General features: G+C 43.5%; 1 protein-coding gene across 1 annotated transcript in view; it reads left to right on the forward strand.

Annotated features, from left to right (window-relative positions):
- The window catches only part of FBXO36 (F-box protein 36), a 108,856-nt gene that overhangs the window by 81,896 nt on the left and 8,599 nt on the right, over window positions 1-18,361 (forward strand). The window contains exon 3 of the mRNA XM_065881061.1: window positions 7,085-7,257. Coding sequence (XP_065737133.1) covers window positions 7,085-7,257 — 173 coding nt within the window. The remainder of the gene's footprint in view (window positions 1-7,084; window positions 7,258-18,361) is intronic.

Below are 18,361 nucleotides of genomic sequence, written 5' to 3' on the forward strand. Positions count from 1 at the left end.
ATATGCATACCTATATCCCATCCCTCTTGGACCTCCCTCACCCTGCCATCCCATCCATCTAGGAGGTCGTCACAGGGCACCAACCTGAGATCTCTGTGCTGTACAGCAGGTTCCCACTAGCTATCTATTTTACACATGGTAGTGTATTTATGTCAAACTTAATCTCCCAATTCGTCCCCCCCTCCCCTTCCCCTCCGTGTCCACATGTCCGTTCTCTACATCTGCATCTCTATTCCTGCCCTACAAATAGGTTCGTCTGTACCATTTTTCTAGATTCCACATATATGTGTTAATATACAATATTTGTATTTTTCTTTCTGGCTTACTTCACTCTGTATGACGGACTCTGGGTCCATCCACATCTCTGCAAATGACCCAATTTCGTTCCTTTTTGTGGCTGAGTAATACTACAACACAGTGAATAATATTAATATATCTTCCAAAGTTATTCCATCCTTGGACCCCAGGATTAACTGTACTGCTCACAATTTATTTTTTAAATGTGTTGATAGATTCAATTTCCTAATACTTTATTTATAATGTTGGCCATGTGTGTTCCTAAATGATGTTTCGTATGCAGTTTTCCTTTTGCCTACCATCATTGCTAGTTAGAGCAACCTCCTGATTTGAATTGGGAGTTTCCTTCTATTTCTGTTTTTTGGAACAAATGATATAAGATCTGGATTGTCTGTTCTTTGAGAGTTTATAAAGCTAACCTGTAAATCAGTGTGGACCTGAAGTTTGACTTGAGGTGTTTTTTTTTTCAAATCAAACAGTGGATTCAATTTATTTACTAGTTATAGTCTCTCAGGTTTTCTATTTCTTCTTGAGTCAGAATTAGTAAATTATATATTTCTGGAGGATTGCCCATTTGTCTGATTTTGTGTTAATTGGTGTCATGTGTTTCTAAGTCCCTGTTGTAGTTAATCTTTTTATTTCTCATAGGACTGAGTTATGCTTTTGTCCTTTTTTCTTGTTTATTCTTGAAAGTTTATCCATTTTATTAATCTTTTGAAAAATTAATTTTTTGGCTTCCTTGATCATCTATAATGTTTGTTTTCTACTTTATTAATTTTTGCTCTTATCTTTGTATTTTCTTCTAATTTGGGGAAGTAATCAATTTTTTTATTTGAACGCATAGCTCATTAATATTTGATCTTTGTTTTTCTATAGAAATGTCCATTGGTAAGTCTTATTAATAGTGTTATTCAAATATTCTATAACTTCACTTCTGTTTGGTATATCAAGTATTGATAGATGTTATAAAATCTTCCAGTGCAATGGAGGATTTATCATTTTTTCATCATAATTCCATCAGTGTTTGCTCTGTGTATTTTGTTAGGGGCATACTATTTTAGAAGTATTAAATCTTCCTGGTGAATTATTCCTTTTATCAATAAGTAATGGTCCTCCTTATTACCAATAGTGAGTTTTGCTTTAAAGTATACTTAGTCTGGTATTACTGTAATTATACCAGCTTTCTTTTGGTTTGTATTGGTCTAGCTTTTTCCATTCTATTACTTTCACTTTTCTGTATCTTTTTTTTAAACATGTATGTATTATTTATCTGAGTGTCTTTTAGCTGGCATGATTAGTTCATTTATATTTACTGTGATTACTAATATGTCTATAATTTCCATCATCTTACTTTGTGCTTTCATCTTATCACGCTTTTTCTTTGCTTTTTGTTTTGTTTCCATGTCTTCCTTTCTCTTTTGTGTTTCCTTTATTCCATTTTTTTCCCCTTAAGACAGAGACTACATTTCCCTCCCTACCTTGCAGATGTGGCCATGTGACCCAGTTTTGCTGGGTAAGACGAAGTTGTTTCATAGAGCATCCCAGAAGGTGCCTTCAGACACAGGTGGACTCAGCTTCCATGTCCATTTTTGTTCCTTGTCCTACCCCTTTTACTTACTGGACCATGGTTGTGATGCCTTGAAAACAGGAAGGGTGAGAGCCACATCTTAAGAATGTGAAACAGAAAGATAAAAGGATCTGGGACTTTAGTGACATAATGGAACTTCTGCAACAGCCTTTCTGGTCTACCTCCAGACTCTGAGAAAAAAATAAACTTCTATTTGTTAAGTCACCTTAAATTGAGTTTTCCATTTTGTTCAGCTGTGAACCAATCTCCAAGTGATTACAGACCAACTATTTTGGGAGTTACCCTTATATATATATATTTTTTTTTCTCCTTTCTTTCTCTCTTCCCTCCTTCCCTCCTTCCCTCCCTCCCTCCCTCCCTCCCTTCCTTCCTTCCTTCCTTCCTTCCTTCCTTCCTTCCTTCCTTCCTTCCTCCCTCTCTGTCTCTCCTTCTGTCTCTCTCTGGTGGTGTCCCTTAAAAGTTTAGCAAGTTTACTTTAACCTAACTTATAAAAATCTAACATATGTCAATATTTCTATCTGCCTCTTGAACATAAGGACCTTAGAATGTTTACATTCTAAGCCTCTACCTCATATGTAACTGTTGACTGCTGTTTTGATTTGCCTTGTTTTGACACCTCCTCTAAAGTTTGTTATTTAAAACATGTTTTATACAGTAGTAGTTGTTTATATTTGCCTATGTTTACTACCATTTCTTTCATCTTCATTGCTTCTGAAATCCTAGTCTTCTGGGCAAATTTCTTTCTTCCTGAAGTATATCTTTAAGTATTTCAGGATCTCATCATGTAAATGGGGTCCATATGTGGATAGGGCTCCTCAGGTGTAATGCCTTAAGTACAGCTCCTCGAGGATGGTTCCTTCAGATCTGAAGCCAGTGACGGGTTTTCCTTCCCCTCTCTCCCAGCATATCACGGTGGGCCAGGCATGAGAGAATCACTGTGTACAATGCTCTTGAAACAGTGGGGAAATGATAGCTCCATGGGAGTCATTCATAGAAATTCTGAAATCCAGCAGGGCACAGGTTATTAGCTCTTGATTAGAGCTCAGAACCTATCACTAGACTCTTCATGGCTTTTGGCCTCCCCTCTGGACTCTTGATTCCCTCATCTGATTCATCTTTCCTTTTTGGCAAAAGGGAGCCCATGTTTGCAGGTGTAGTTTTCTTGGCCTGCCTCCCGCCTGTAGGAGTTTGGGAGTCCAGAGTCATCTTTTCCTTTTGTACTACCTCTGAACCCTTGCAGTTCAAGCTGGCAGTCAGTGTTTCTGCTGATATAATTCTCTTAAAAACTTTATGTGTTGTCTGTTATTCTTATTGGGGTTCACTCCATTAGACAAAACCACACCTACACATCTTTTTGCGATAAGCCCTTCTTTACTTTGGGTTTCTGTCCTTGACTCCTGAGTGACCATACCCTTATGCTTCTTGGAAGTGCTACAGTATCACTGAATGGTTCTTAACAAAGCATTTTCCAGCCACACTCTCAGCGTCACCTTTATACCATGTTTTCCTGACACTGCTCTGGATTTGATCTTTGCCTGGGAGTCATTTCTTAACTTTAGCGTTGCTTGCCATCCAAAGAGGCAGAGAAGGTTCCAGCAAATCCTGGCTGCTTTTTAAGAGACCTGCCTTTGGCTTATCTCTTTCTGTTCACATTTTACTTTAAGCAGCAAGAAGAAATCAGGCCACATGTTCAACAACACTCTGCTTGGAAATCTTAGCCAAGTCACACACCCACCAGGAATATTTCCTACCTTCCATATTACAGCAGGCAATAATATTGCTAAACTTTCTGCCACTACATAGCAAGGATTCCCTTTCCTCCAGTTTTCTTCCCCCTTTCTCCAGTTTTTTAATAATATTTTCTTCACTTTTCTTTAAGCCTTCACATGTAAAGCCTCCTCAGAGTCCATCAGGCTTTTATTAACAGATATTATTTACTTATTATACTACTTATTGAAGGCTTTTCAGACTTTCACTAACACTCTCCACGTACGGGCTTCCCTGGTGGCGCAGTGGTTGGGAGTCCGCCTGCTGATGCAGGGGACATGGGTTTGTGCCCCGGTCTGGGAAGATCCCATATGACGCGGAGTGGCCGGGCCCGTGAGCCATGGCTGCTGAGCCTGAGCGTCCCGAGCCTGTGCTCCGCAACGGGAGAGGCCACAGCAGTGAGAGGCCTGCGTACCGCCAAAAAAAAAAAATCTCCACGTACTTTCCAATTTCAACGCCATTCCCACATTCTGGGTTTCCACCGTGGTACCACAACACTTGCAGGTACCTAAATCTTTATTGTCTATCGTTGTGTAACAAATTACCCCCAAACCCAATGGCTTAAAACAATAATAAATGTTTATTAACTCAGAGAGTTGGGTCAGGAGTTTGGGAGCAGCTTACCCCAGCTCTTCTGATCCAGGGTCTCACATGATGTTGCCTGGGACCCCAGTCAACTGAAGGCTTGGTTGGAGCTGGAGGATGCAGTTCCATGATGGCTTACACACCTGGCTGATTCAGTCTCCTTCCGCGTGGACCTCTCCATGGTGCTGCAGAGTAGTGTTAGGGCACGGCAGTTGGCTTCTCCCAGAGTGAGTGATCCAAGACAGCAAGACAGAACCCCCAAAGTCTTTTGTGACCTAGTACTGGGGTATTTTTGCAATATCCTATTGGTTACACAGGTCAGCCCTAATTCAGTGTGGGCTGGGAACACACAGGGGCTTGAATCCAAGAGGAGAGAATCAGGAGCTCTCTTGGAGGCTGGCTGCCACATAATCCAACACAAAAGAGCTGATTTTACTTTTCAAAATGGAGTTTGTTTTAACACTGTTTTCCTTATTTTATTTATTTATTTAATTTATTTATTTTTGGCTGCTTTGAGTCTTCATTGCTGTGTGTGGGCCCTTCCTAGTGGTGGCGAGCGGGGGCCACTCTTCCCCGAGGTGCGGGTGCCTCTCATTGCGGTAGCCTCTCCTGCTGCAGAGCACAGGCTGTAGGCGCGGGCTCAGTAGTTGTGGCGCAGGGGCTCAGCCGCTCTGCAGCATGCAGGATCCTCCCAGACCAGGGATCGAACCCGTGTCTCCTGCATTGGCAGGCGGATTCTTAACCACTGCACCACCAGGGAAGTCCCTGTTTTCCTTATTTTAAAAGAAACAGATGTGGGAATTCCCTGGTGGTCCAGCGGTTAGGACTTGGGGCTCTCACTGCTGGGGCCCCGGGTTCCATCCCTGGTCTGGGATGTAGATGTTGGTTACATAAAAAACACAAAGAAGCAAAAAAAATTTTTTCTAAGGACCCCAATACCTATACACTTTGAAACGATCATGTTACATACTTAGGTGTATGTGTCCTTTTATAATTTAAAATTTTAAATTTAAAAGACTTTATTGGTAGAGACTTTTTTTTTTGTCTGCATGGCTTGTGGGATCTTAGTTCCCCAGCCAGGGATTGAACCTGGGCCCTCAGCAGTGAAAGCACAGAGTCCTAACTGGACCGCCAGGGACTTTCTAAAGTACATCTGAACATGCTTTGAGTATGCTTTCCTGGAATCTTAAAATGTTGAAACATCTACAGTTATTTTAAGGAAATTTTATTGTACAAGGGGTTTTGTTTTGTTTTGTTTTTCCAATAAACAAGCGCTGCTTTTTCCTCTTATCCTGCTGGTGAGTCAAGGGTTCTTCATAATATCTACCGTTTTAGGCTGAGTTTTTGAAGGGCTATTTCCCCCACCCCCACCCCTCCAAGAAAACCTTTGGACTTCAGAAGTGCTTTGAATTGGAAGCACTTGGAATTTAGAAGCAAATAAAACCCTTAATGCCTCTAGAAAGCTGGACTAACCAGTTTTGGAGAGAAATCTTATATGGCTGGCTCTTCCACGTTAGCACAATTAGAGCTTTTACATAAACGTAGCCCACACCTTACATCCATTTTGAGATTGGAGATCCATCTACCTTTAGCATCACCGATCTGCCTGCTTCTGCAGGGAGCTGGGTATTCTTGACAGCTCCATCCCACTTGCCCCAGAAGGAGTGTTCCAGGTTGGGAAGGAAGGTGGCGCCCAAATCTTGGACAGTTAGTTCGCTGTAGAGAGTGCACTCTTTCTGTTCTAGGAGAAGTTCTCCGGAAAAGCTAGATATTGTGGTGCTTTCAGAGGCAGAAGTGGAAAAATGAGCTTCAAGAGACTAAGAAAGTCCCCAGCTTTGGGACCACTGGAATCCACATGCATACTCCATTATAACCCCATTTTCCTTTCTCATAAAAAGAGGGAGCCTTCCTCCCTTCTTTCTTTCCTCCCTTCCTTTCATCCATTTATCCTAGATTTTAAAAAATTACATGGTAATTATTACGGAAAGATTACAAAATACAGATAAGCAAAAGGAAGAAAGTAAAAACCACCACCTGGATTTAATCACTGTTATAATTTGAATCTGTATCCTTCCAAACATGTTTTATTATTTATTAGCCATTTCTTAGTTATTCAGAGAGCTGGGGTAAAAAAAAGCAAACAAAAACCCAACCCTGTTTTCTCCTACATTAAACACGTTTGGGTAGATCATAGTGTTGGTTGATTCTTTGTGAACTATTTGCTATTCTGGAAATAACTGAAAAGATAGGAAAAACAATGGGCAAAAGTTGACACAATTTTCACGAAATATGCCTCTACTTTTCTTCTTTGCCTCTTTCTGTTTTTTTTTTTATTATGTAAAGATGGGAATGAAAGAAGGTAAAGAAGAAGGAAGGAAGGTTCATAGAGAAACAATGTATAACAATAAGAGAACAAAAGTCAATTAAAATCAAGAGATATTAATGTTTCACACCAATTTGGGGAAGCAGGGGAGGGGTAGAAAAAAATGACCTGGACCAGCATCTTTGCCCAGTCATGGAGATTGGGAGGATGAAGATGAAGGTGACACTGAGACTAGTCAAGTCAGCTGTCTGGACTGGAATTTGATGCAGTCCATCACTGTGTTGAACAGTGAGTATACCTAAAAGATTGTGATCTCAGGGCAAGGACAGCTGTTGGAAATACATGCCTCGTAAATACATGCCATTGGTCCCAAAGGCAGCTTGGTGAAAGCAGGAGTGACCCAGTAAAATCTAACATCACTCTCGGGGAAAATGCCCCGAAGCTTGTCTTACTGATAATGACCGTAGTTTTTATGTGACTACACATGATGACTGTGTTGTTTTGTTGGCTTGTTTGAATTACAGTTCAAATTGCCTTAATATTTGGTGCAAGAATATTAGACTATGTCTTCAGTTTATGCGAAGGTAAATTTGACTTCCTTGAACGGCTCTCGGACGATTTGCTCCTGAGTATCCTTTCTTATCTGGATCTTGAAGACATTGCCAGGCTTTCTCAAACATCACGCAGGTTTGCAAAGGTAACAGTCAAATTATTTTGGGTCTGTACGGGATTTCCCTTGTGCTTCCCCAAAGTTGTTTAATTTTGTTTCAAGTTTTGTTTTATTTTTAATATAGAAGTGGTTTACTATTTGCATTTATTTCAGCAAGCTTTTGTTGAATACTTGTTTTATGACAGGTACTGTCCCAGGCACAGAGGCAACAGAGCTGAAAAGACATTATTCTTGCCCTCAAGGAAATGATAGTCTAATAGGAGAGAGCCATACAGGTACAGATCATCACAATGTAGTGTGAGCAATTGACCAAGGGAAGTGTGAACAAGGTACTAAGACAGTACAAGGTGATTTGCTCTGCCTGGCTTCACAGAAGTGGGTTATTTTTTCTGTGTTTTGGGGGGAAAATAGGAGTTCATCAGGTGGCCTGGCTAGCTAGGGGCATTCCAGGTCAAAGGGGCATTCCAAGTCCAGGCAGTAACTCAGGCAGAGGCATGATGGCATAAAAGAAGAAGGAAGGAGGTGATTACTCCCCAGCCATTTCCATTTCTTCCAGTAAAAGCCCTTTTCCGAATTACCTATCTCCCACTATGGGTGATTCTGAGGCACTGTTCGTTGTAGTGCCCTGTTTTTCCCCATGCCCCAAACTCACCAAATAGACTCTCTCACTTTGAATCCTCAGCAGAAGGACACAGGACTGGAAAACACAGTTAGTGCTGATTTCAACCAATGTTAGGGCCTTGATGCAACTATTATTAGTTCCTCTCCTAGATCCTGGAAGGTGCCTTGGTTCCTGCCCCTTCAGCTATTCCTTCAATTCTAGAGCCCTGTTGTGTCCTAAACACACACATACTATCCTTCCGTTTAATCCTTTTTGGCTTAAGTTAATCAGAGTTGGAGTTTGTTGCTTGCAACTGAAGAACCCTAACTCAGTATTTAGCTGTGATGTACTGGTGTTACTAACCAGGTAGTGTGAGCAATTCAACAAGGGAAGTGTGGACAAGGTACAAAGACTTGGTGGAAGGTACAGGGGTACAAGGTAGAAGGTCTTGGCCTTCCCCCATCAATAGAAATTGACTAGAGGCCAGACAAGAAATTCAGTCAAGGCTTTATTGGGGCCCCTGCTGCAGCAGGGGGTAGCAGAACAAACAACAGTTTCCCTCCTTTGCTTGCTCCCTGAGTGGGGGGCAAGTTTGTTCCTTACATGGGGTGAGGGTAGGGGTGTGTCCAGGGGTTGGGCTGGAGGAGTGGCTTAGGTGTTTTGCCCACCCCTTAGGTAGTGTTGTGTGCAGGGGGCATGCGCAGTACCCTGGTTTTGCTCCAGGCCCTTCAAAAGTGGCAGTTGGGTTTTTTTTGGTCTCTTTGTATTTTTTTTTTTTTTGCGGTACACGGGCCTCTCACTGCTGTGGCCTCTCCCGTTGTGGAGCACAGGCTCTGGACGTGCAGGCTCAGCAGCCATGGCTCACGGGCCCAGCCGCTCCACGGCATGTGGGACCCTCCCGGACCGGGGCACGAACCCGTGTCCCCTGCGTCGGCAGGCGGACTCTCAACCGCTGCACCACCAGGGAAGCCCTCTGTATTTTTTGTCCACAATTTGTCCCAGCTGCACATGCATGCAGTTATTTTTAGTCCCACACCGTTGCTTTGTATTGGGTTGCTCAAGGAGAGGTGTGTCCAGGTGTAAGCATTGCAGCACTGTAGCAAAGGGTCCCAGCTCCAGCAAGGGGTCCCAGGTCCCAGCCTGTCTCACCAGGGCAACGTCCATTTATACAAGAACCTGCAGCATCTCCCAAGATGATTCAGATCATAATCTTATTATCTAAAAAGTCAACATTTTTTTCACAGTAATGCAAAAAAATTCCTTGATTTTTTTTTTTTTTTTTTTTGGTACACGGGCCTCTCACTGTTACGGCCTTTGCCGTTGCGGAGCACAGGCTCCGGACGCGCAGGCTCAGCGGCCGTGGCTCACGGGCCCAAGCCTCTCCACGGCATGTGGGATCTTCCTGGACCGGGGCACGAACCCGTGTCCCCTGCATCGGCAGGTGGACTCTCAACCACTGCGCCACCGGGGAAGCCCTCCTTGATTTTTAAATATTAATTTTAAGTTTACAATCTGTATTACTTAATATACCCCTTTTGAGTAAAAAAACATGTATACTTGATTTTTCCCCCTAAAATGGAGGGCCAGAACCAAGTATTATGTATATCATTGTACTGTATTTTTTTTGCCCTTTTAAAAAAAGTATTAAAGTTAAGATTTTGTACTTGCTGCTGCTAAGAAGCTGATTATTCACGCTTTAAATGAAGGAAGATTTTTGTTTGTTTGCTGTTTGGCTTTTTGGTTTTTAATTGATGTGTAATTGATCAACAATACTCTGTTAGTTCCAGGTGCGTAGTATGATGATTTGCTATTTCTATATGTTACAAAATGATCATCACTGAAGGAGAGTTTTAAGTGATTAAAATATAGTAGTGGGAATGTATTAAAAGCTGCTGCCAGGGCCTGGGTTTGTCCTGAGAATAAATGGAAGGATTCCATAGGAAATGGCGGCCACTGCAGTGTCTTGGGAAATTGATTCCTTACTTGTAGATTCCTTACTTGGAGCAACTGGCTTCCCTCCGGGTTTTGCTCATTTCCACTTTCTATTCCTCTCCCTCCCAATGCCCTGCCATTATGTTAGCGCAATCTTGAAAATAGCCTCCATAATTTACCCCGCACTCTAAAGTAAGGCTTTTTCTAGGTTGCTGGCTTCAGCCCTCAGAATCCTCGCAGAGCAGAATTATTCAAAGATGGAATATGATCCAAGGCTGCTTTTTTCTTTCTGTGTAATATTAACCATTCACTTTTGTTGTTAGTCCGAATATTATATGTTCCATTTACATATTTTTCCCTTCATTTATAAATCACTTTCATTTACTGTTTTGCCCCCTCAATTATTAAATTATTTTATTAAGGAAGAGTCCTCTATTTCAAACTTTTGGGGGCACATTTATTAGCAAATTAATTGTATCCCTGTCCCACGTTTTCCTGTGGTCCCAGGGAGGGAGGTTTCCTTCCTGTTCAAGACCAGTGCCACCTGCCACCCAGCTCCAAGTTCCAACCCAAAGGATTTCAGGTTGTCACTTACCTCCTTTCTCTTCTGTGTGGTTGTTGTTATGTATTTTTTACTTTTTATTTATAAATAATTTTAGATTTATAAAAGTGTTGTAAAGATAATACAGAGAGTTTGCATATACCCTTCCCCTAATTAGCTTCCCCTAATGCTGACATCTTACATAACCTGGGACATTTTTTTTTTTTTTTGCGGTACGCAGGCCTCTCACTGTTGTGGCCTCTCCCGTTGCGGAGCACAAGCTCCGGATGCGCAGGCTCAGCGGCCATGGCTCACGGGCCCAGCCGCTCCGGGGCATGTGGGATCCTCCCAGACCGGGGCACGAACCCGCGTCCCCTGCATCCGCAGGCGGACTCTCAACCACTGCGCCACCAGGGAAGCCCAACCTGGGACATTTTATCAAAACTCAACAGTTAATGTTGCTACAATAATATTAACTAAACCACAGACTTGATCTGTATTTCATCAGTTTTTCCACTAATATCCTTTTGGTGTTTCAGGATCCAATCTGGGAAACTACGTTACATTTAGTGCCTATTTCTAAAGGTCTCTTTCAATTGGTTTTTCCTCTCGGTACATTGACTTTTCTTAAATCGGTCTCATCCTTCAAAGAACAAAAACTCTCAACTCGATTCTTATTCAATCTCTTTCCTTCCCTGTTTGTGAAAATAAGGGTTTACATAGCAGTTCACACTCAGCAAACCAGCACCATTCATCCTACTGAGATTTTATAATCTGTGATAAAATGGGAACAGTATGGGTGATGTGAAGAGTCTGTCATCAAGCTAAATTCATTCCATTTAAATGACCATTCTTCAACAGAGGTTAGGCCTTCCTATTTGGGGGAGATTTAAAATGTCCCTTCTTTTATAAAATAGTGGTATTAAAATGTGATAATTTTAACAAATTATCCTTACTTGGCAAATTTAAAAAGTCAGCAGTCTTATTTTGGTTCTTAATTGTTGTTTTGTTTGATATCTAAAAATTTTGCTGGTCTTACACCATCCAAAATTCTGGGAGCCACTGGCCTTTTGTCAGTTTACCCTTCATCTCTCATTTCCCCTCTCTCCATGCCTCCTAAATATCTCTGGCCTCATTCACAGTAACCTCTTGGTTGTCACATCCAAAGGGCAAGAGGCCTTCCATGTCCTGACCCATCTCTGATTCCAGAATTCTCTGGCGGGTCCCTTCATGGCTGCCCTTTCACTGCTTCATTGGTAGCTCTTCCATGCGGGCTGAGCGTGGCCTTTCTAAAATGCACTCTGGTCATATCACTGCCCTGCTCAGTGACACTTAGTGATGTCCCATCATTTTCAGAATGAGATCCAAAGTCTTAGCTGGCACTTCAGGCCGTGGTGCCCTGGCCCCAGCTCCTGCCCCCAGCCCCAGCCAAGTAGACTGCGTGCAGCTGTCCCATGTGCTGCGTTCTCTGGGCCCCTTGGCCTTTGCTTATGCTGTTCCCTTTCGGAGGAATGGCTTCCCTTGTGACCCATCACTCTTAACTCCTGAACGCTTCTCATTTGGGCTTTGTGCTATATCCATTTTGTTTATATTTTTGAAAAAGAAAATCGATTTGCATTACAATGACCAGGTTGAAAATTGAAAAAAATTATATGTCTTTTAATGTGTAGTAAAAAGTAATTCTCCCTCCCATTCTTTTTATTATTATTATTTATTTATTTTGGCTGCACCGGGTCTTAGTTGCAGCGTGCGGGATCTTTAGTTGTTGCAGCACGCGAACTCTTAGTTGCAGCATGCATGTGGGATCTAGTTCCCTGACCAGAGATCAAATCCAGGCCCCCTGCATTGGGAGCACGGTGTCTTAGCCACTGGACCACCAGGGAAGTCCCTCCCTCTCATTCTTGATCCTCATTCCTCTAATTCTCATCTCCAGCAGCAATTATATTACCAGTGTCTCATATGTCCTTCCAGAGAGAGTCTGTGCACATATAAGTGTGTGTGTGATGCGTGAGCATATATACATGTACACATACCCTTTTAAAAAGCATATGGTAGGGCTTTCCTGGTGGTGCAGTGGTTGAGAGTCCGCCTGCCGATGCAGGGGACGCGGGTTCGTGCCCCGGTCCGGGAAGATCCCACATGCCGCGGAGCGGCTGGGCCCGTGAGCCATGGCCGCTGGGCCTGTGCGTCCAGAGCCTGTGCTCCGCAACGGGAGAGGCCACAGCAGTGAGAGGCTCGCATACCGCAAAAAAAAAAAAAAAAAAAGCATATGGTAGCATATTATATATTGTTCTTTGTCGGTATTTTCCCCACTTCACAACATATTTTAGACACTCTTTTATGTCAGTACGTATAAATCTTCAGTTTAGAAAAGTGCCCTAAGTTGTTATTATATAGACAAATCATAATTTTTTAAACTAGATCCTTACTGATAGACATTTAGGTTGTTTCCTCTCTGCTATTTGTAAATAACGCCCCACACTATGGCTAGACTGGACTTTGCAGAAGTGGGTCTGCCCTGGAAGCATAAAGACACATGAGAGACACAGAGGGTGTAGGGACTCTGGGTGGACGGGGGCCTGAGCCTGGGAGAGCCTGTGGTGCTGGCCCACACCCAAGGATGGAAGTTTCCACTTATCAAACTTAATGCCACCAGCAATCAGGGCCATCTGGCTGCCAGCCCTTGCTCTGATTCCGTGTTGACCAAGCCGTGGAGCCTCCAGGGATGAGCATCTGAAGGTCTCATGGGTGGATGGTTATATTTCTCAGGGTAAAGAGGCAGCCTCTGGGAGCTTGGCTAATATAAGCACACCCCTGAAAGGTGGGTCCCACGTCATAGTATACCAGAAAGTCACACTGAGGGCCAGCCCTGGGCTTGCAGTGAGCTCACTAGGGTAAGGCTGCCGTGTAGACCCTTCCTGGGGAATGCTGAGGTCCAGATGGGGGAGGGACGATCATGACTAGCAAACATATTCATCTCGGTAGTGACTCAGGAACAGGCCCCCGGAGGAAGAAAATCTCTCCTCTGTCACATTTTGGCCTACAGAGAAACAAATTTTTCCTTATGTTCCCAAATTCCCTATGACTGTGATCCCCAAGTCTGGCCATGTAGGTATGGCACCCAGGGAGCAGGTGAAAACAGGCCAGGCCCCGAGTCGGATTGGGTAGGTCTTGGTGGACCCAGCGTCTGCATCGTCTTGCAACCCGATTCTAAGCGTCCAGGCCAAGAATTTGACCATTTGATATTAAAATTGTACAGACAAAATATCTCACGAGACTCTGAAAGGCTGGAAGCTTGGGATGGGGGCGGGGCTGTTGTTTTTCCGACTCCACTTGTGTACAGGCAGCGTGGATGTTTAAATCAGCTTGAGACCAGAGACCTGGGTTCTGTTCTTTGCTCAGCTGCTCTGCACCATGAGCCTTGGGCAGTCACACCCTTATCCCCTCCAAGCCTTAATTTCCACGTTTGTAAAAGGAAAGTTTTTAACTAGATAAACCCTAGGGTCCCTTTCAACTTGAATGTAGTTTATGTGTGTTGAGTTCATGCACCACCTCCAGGGGGAGCTAAATCCACGATTGGCTATGTTTGGATCAAAGCAGCTGGAACCATAGTCAGGATGGGTACTCTGTGTTTTGCAACCTGGCATCTATCAAGCAAAAGAGCCCCAGGGTTTGGGAGTCCTAGATGGGGGTATTTTGTAAACCAACTTATAATACAAAACAAAACTGAATATTTTTACTGTAAAATATAATAAGTCATAAATGAAGTTACACTGGTGGAAATTTCAGCTCTCTTGTAAGAATTCCTTCCTTTCCTCCAAAACCTCATCATTTTCTTCCATAATCTCTGTTGTATAAGATACACTGATATCCTGAAATGTATTGTGCTGGGAAAGGGGTAGTCACCTATACTAGTGTTACAGAGTTCAGAGGGTTTTTTTTGTTGTTGTTTTTTTGTTTTTTTGTTTTTGCGGTATGTGGGCCTCTCACTGCTGCGCCTCTCCTGTTGCGGAGCACAGGCTCCGGACGCGCAGGCTCAGCGGCCATGGCTCACGGGCCCAGCCGCTCCGCAGCATGTGGGATCCTCCCGGACCGGGGCACGAACCCGTGTCCCCTGCATCGGCAGGCGGACTCTCAACCACTGCGCCACCAGGGAAGCCCCGAGTTCAGAGTTTTAAAAAGAGGTTCAGATCTGTTTTATTTTTACTTACTTATTTATTTATTTTTAATTATTTTATTTTATTTTATTGCTTTCTTGGCTGTGTGGCATGGCACGCCGGATCTTAGTTCCCCGACAACGGATCGAACCCATGCCCCCTGCACTGGGAGCATGGAGGCTTAACACTGGACCACCAGGGAAGTCCTGTTTTATTTTTTAATATTAAGATATTTTCTAAGAGTTTTCCTCTCTTGTTTATATTTAGAATATGTTGTAATCCGAGTAGAGGAACTGGACCTTGAAGAACTGTTGAAGATGGGATAAGGTAATGAAGGACCTGCCTAGCATCAAAGTGTTTGGGGGGCTGTCGTCATCAGAACGCGCAGCATTGCTGCTTCACTGTGACCTTCATGATGTGAATATAATAGTTTTTGCTTTTGATATTTACGCAGAAAGGATCTTAAACGATTATGCTTGATGATACCATTAATTTCTGTCTGAAATTCACTCTTTTCCCTTATTGGAATACATTGAGAGTAACATGAGGTATGAAAGTAACCACCACTGGCTGCTTTCTGCTCGAAAGTGAGTGCAATGGTGTCATGAAATAGAGATAACACTTACATGTTTTTCACCTCCCCCAGAAAGAAGTCAGAACATGTGGGAGCAAAGTAGGACAGTGCCAAGGCCAGGCCAGGGGTGGTGGGAATGGGATGCTTGGCTGTCTGGAATTGTGGGCAGGGTGGATAGTGGGCAGCTGGGTGTGGCCTGGTGGGCTGAAGTGATGGTCCACAGTGGGGGACATCAGTTAGGGGCACAGTGAGGTCACTTTTAGACAGCTGTCGCATGGTGGCGGGGTTGTCCCAATCCTGGCACTGGGGGGTGCTCCCTAGACTCCCAACTATGGCAACTGAACTGGCCCCCCAGTGGCTAAGTGCCTATGGGGCCTTTCTTTCCGGTGTCTCCTCAGAAATGGCTGAGGTAGCATCTATTCTGTCTCCCCTTCCTGCCCGTTGATTACATCTTTTCCATGTGCTTTATATATGTTATTCCTAATCCTCACAGCGCTAAAACTTTAGTGTCATTTCCATATAATCACAATAAGTTCCATTTATTGAATATCTACTACGTGCTAAGCGCTGAATGTACGTCATCCAGTGCAATCCTCAAACAGTGCCGTAAGATGGATGAGTAGAGACTCTCTTGTCCTGATTTTCAAGGAGGGAACAGAGGCTCAGGTAAAGCACACAGATAATGAACAGTGGAGCCAGCCAGTGCTCACCAAAGAGCACTCAGTGCCGAGGATGCTTCCGGTAATGAGATGATAAGGTGGTTTGCTCTATGGGTGTCAGTCAGCTCCTTTCCCCAGCTGGGCTCATAAACCAAATGCCCAGGTGGCAAGGATGGAAATTGTGCACGGACTCAACCACATGAGTCTCTTCTTTTCAAGATTAACCTGCCCACTGTCACTGGAGAGGCAGGTGCTGTGCCCGGGCAGCCTTACTCCATGGCTGGTGTGCTTGAATCAGTTTATTCTCCTCCTCAGATGACCAAATGCAAGATCAGATGTGGAGACCAGGCTCGGAGCAATAAGTAGAATGTCCAGGATGACTTAATTACTAAGTGGCAGGGCCAGCGTTCAAATCAGCTCGTCCCTGAAGAACAGGTTCTGTCTTTCATAAGATGGAGTTAAGTATGGGAATGTGTTTTTCCCTCAGGTAGACTGGAGCTACAGCAGGTAGGTCCCACAATGATACTTTCAAAGCCATGAAAGTATTTTCTTCCTCAGGCCACATGGAAGCATCCCATGAGCAGTAAGGCAGAAAAGGTCCTGCCCCCTCAGGACATGTCACAGTCTTCATTATCCTTATCTATATAATTGTGGTAGCTCAGATTCCTTTTTCATATATCTTTTAAATATCTGTCTATGAGTCATTTCTTTTTTTTTTTTTTTTACAAATTTATTTATTTATGTATTTTTGGCTGCATTGGGTCTTCGTTGCTGCGCGCGGGGTTTTCTCTAGTTGTGGCTAGCAGGGGCTGCTCTTCGTTGCGGTGCGCGGGCGTCTCGTTGCAGTGGCTTCTCTTGTTGCAGAGCACGGCTCTAGGCGTGCAGGCTTCGGTAGTTGGGGCTCCAGGGCTCTAGAGCGCAGGCTCAGTAGTTGTGGCGCATGGCCTTAGTTGCTCCACGGCATGTGGGATCTTCCCGGCCCAGGGCTCGAACCCATGTCCCCTGCATGGGCAGGTGGATTCTCAACCACTGCACCACCAGGGAAGCCTATGAGTCACTTCTAATGAACCAAGTTTGCAACCATGAAATTTAAACTAACAGAAGGAATAAAGTCAGAAGATGGCTTGAGTCTATACCAGCTTATCATTTCACTGATGGAATTCCATAAAGGTGATTTCATTCTGAACGAGTTGCACTACAAGAAGGACCCCATCATTATCTTGTGGAGGATTCAAAGGTTGTAGTCATCCTTAAGTTGCAATTACATATCAAATACTAGAAAAATTCAAAAGCTTTCCATAATAACTATATTAGGATAGACCAAGTTAGAAATTGTGACTTGGGATCACAAACCACCCTAAAACAACAGTGGCTTAAGACAATAATATCTGTTTGTTTCATTCATGATTCATACTCATTGTGGGCTGATAGGAGGCTCTGCTCCACAATGTCTTTCAGTAACTCAGGCTATTAGAGACTCCACCGTCTTGTAACTGAACCATCTGAAGCACGTGGTGTCCTTAGTCACTGCGGCCGGGAAGAGACAGCTGAGGTTCATGCACTCTGTTTTGATACAGCATTTCTACTCATGGTCCTTTGGCCAGAACGAATTACATGGCCCCACGTAACTGCGTGGCACAGGGAGATGTGGGAGAAGAGAGGGAATACTTGGTTAGCGTCACGATCTCTGCCACAAACTGAAAATCCCGGACAAAGCAGTGTGTACGTTAAGATTCATATATATGAAGATAGTATCATAATAGTATTTTTTCTCAAATACAGTTACCTGCTTTAACATCTTCCATACTAGAAAAAAGAGACCTTAATTTTTCATTTCTCCTCTTTTCTGTGTTTCTTGGGACTGTGTTTTCTGAATATGTGTCTGGCTTTAGAACCAAAGACTACACTATGCTTATAAAATACTTCTCCTGTAAAGAACTGAGTTTCTTTCTCTCTTTCACCCTCTGAGATGTCTATTTTGCACCCTCTTCTCTCTCCCCAAGTCTCTGTGTCCCACCTTCTTCCTCACTCTTAACTGATGTCGAGTCTTATTTCAATGAGAAACTAGAAGCAGTCATAAGAGAATGGCCTCCTAGGCCACTCACCAGTTCTGCTGGTGCCTCATTCTGCTTTACTTCCTGTTGCAGGTGATAAATTCTCCCTGTTATCATCCATGGCCACACCTCCACTTGTGGATTTCACTCCCCTCACCTATTCAACAACTTGGCTCAGCAGTTATCCCTCTTCATCATGCATCACTGCATCATTAATTTTACCCCTCTACTGGATCATTTCCATCAGCACATAAACATACATTTAAAATAAAATTGCCTTGACCTCACTCCCCATTCTGCTCTTAAAGCAAAATTCCTCAAGCATTCTCTGTACTTGCTATTTCTACTTCCTCTCCTCTTCTTTCTTGGACTCACTCTAGCCAGGCATCCATCCCCACTAAGCCACCGAAACTGCTCTTGTCGAGGTTGCTATTGTCCATCACCTTGTAAAATACACCAGTTTTTTTTTTTTGAAAGATTTTTTTTTTGATGTGGACCACTTTTAAAGTCTTTATTGAATTTGTTATAACATTGCTTCCGGTTTTTTTTTTTTTGCGGTATGCGGGCCTCTCACTGGTGTGGCCTCTCCCGCAGGCTCCGGACGTGCAGGCTC

The sequence above is a fragment of the Phocoena phocoena genome, chromosome 7, assembly GCF_963924675.1.
Source record: "Phocoena phocoena chromosome 7, mPhoPho1.1, whole genome shotgun sequence".
NCBI lineage: Eukaryota > Metazoa > Chordata > Mammalia > Artiodactyla > Phocoenidae > Phocoena > Phocoena phocoena.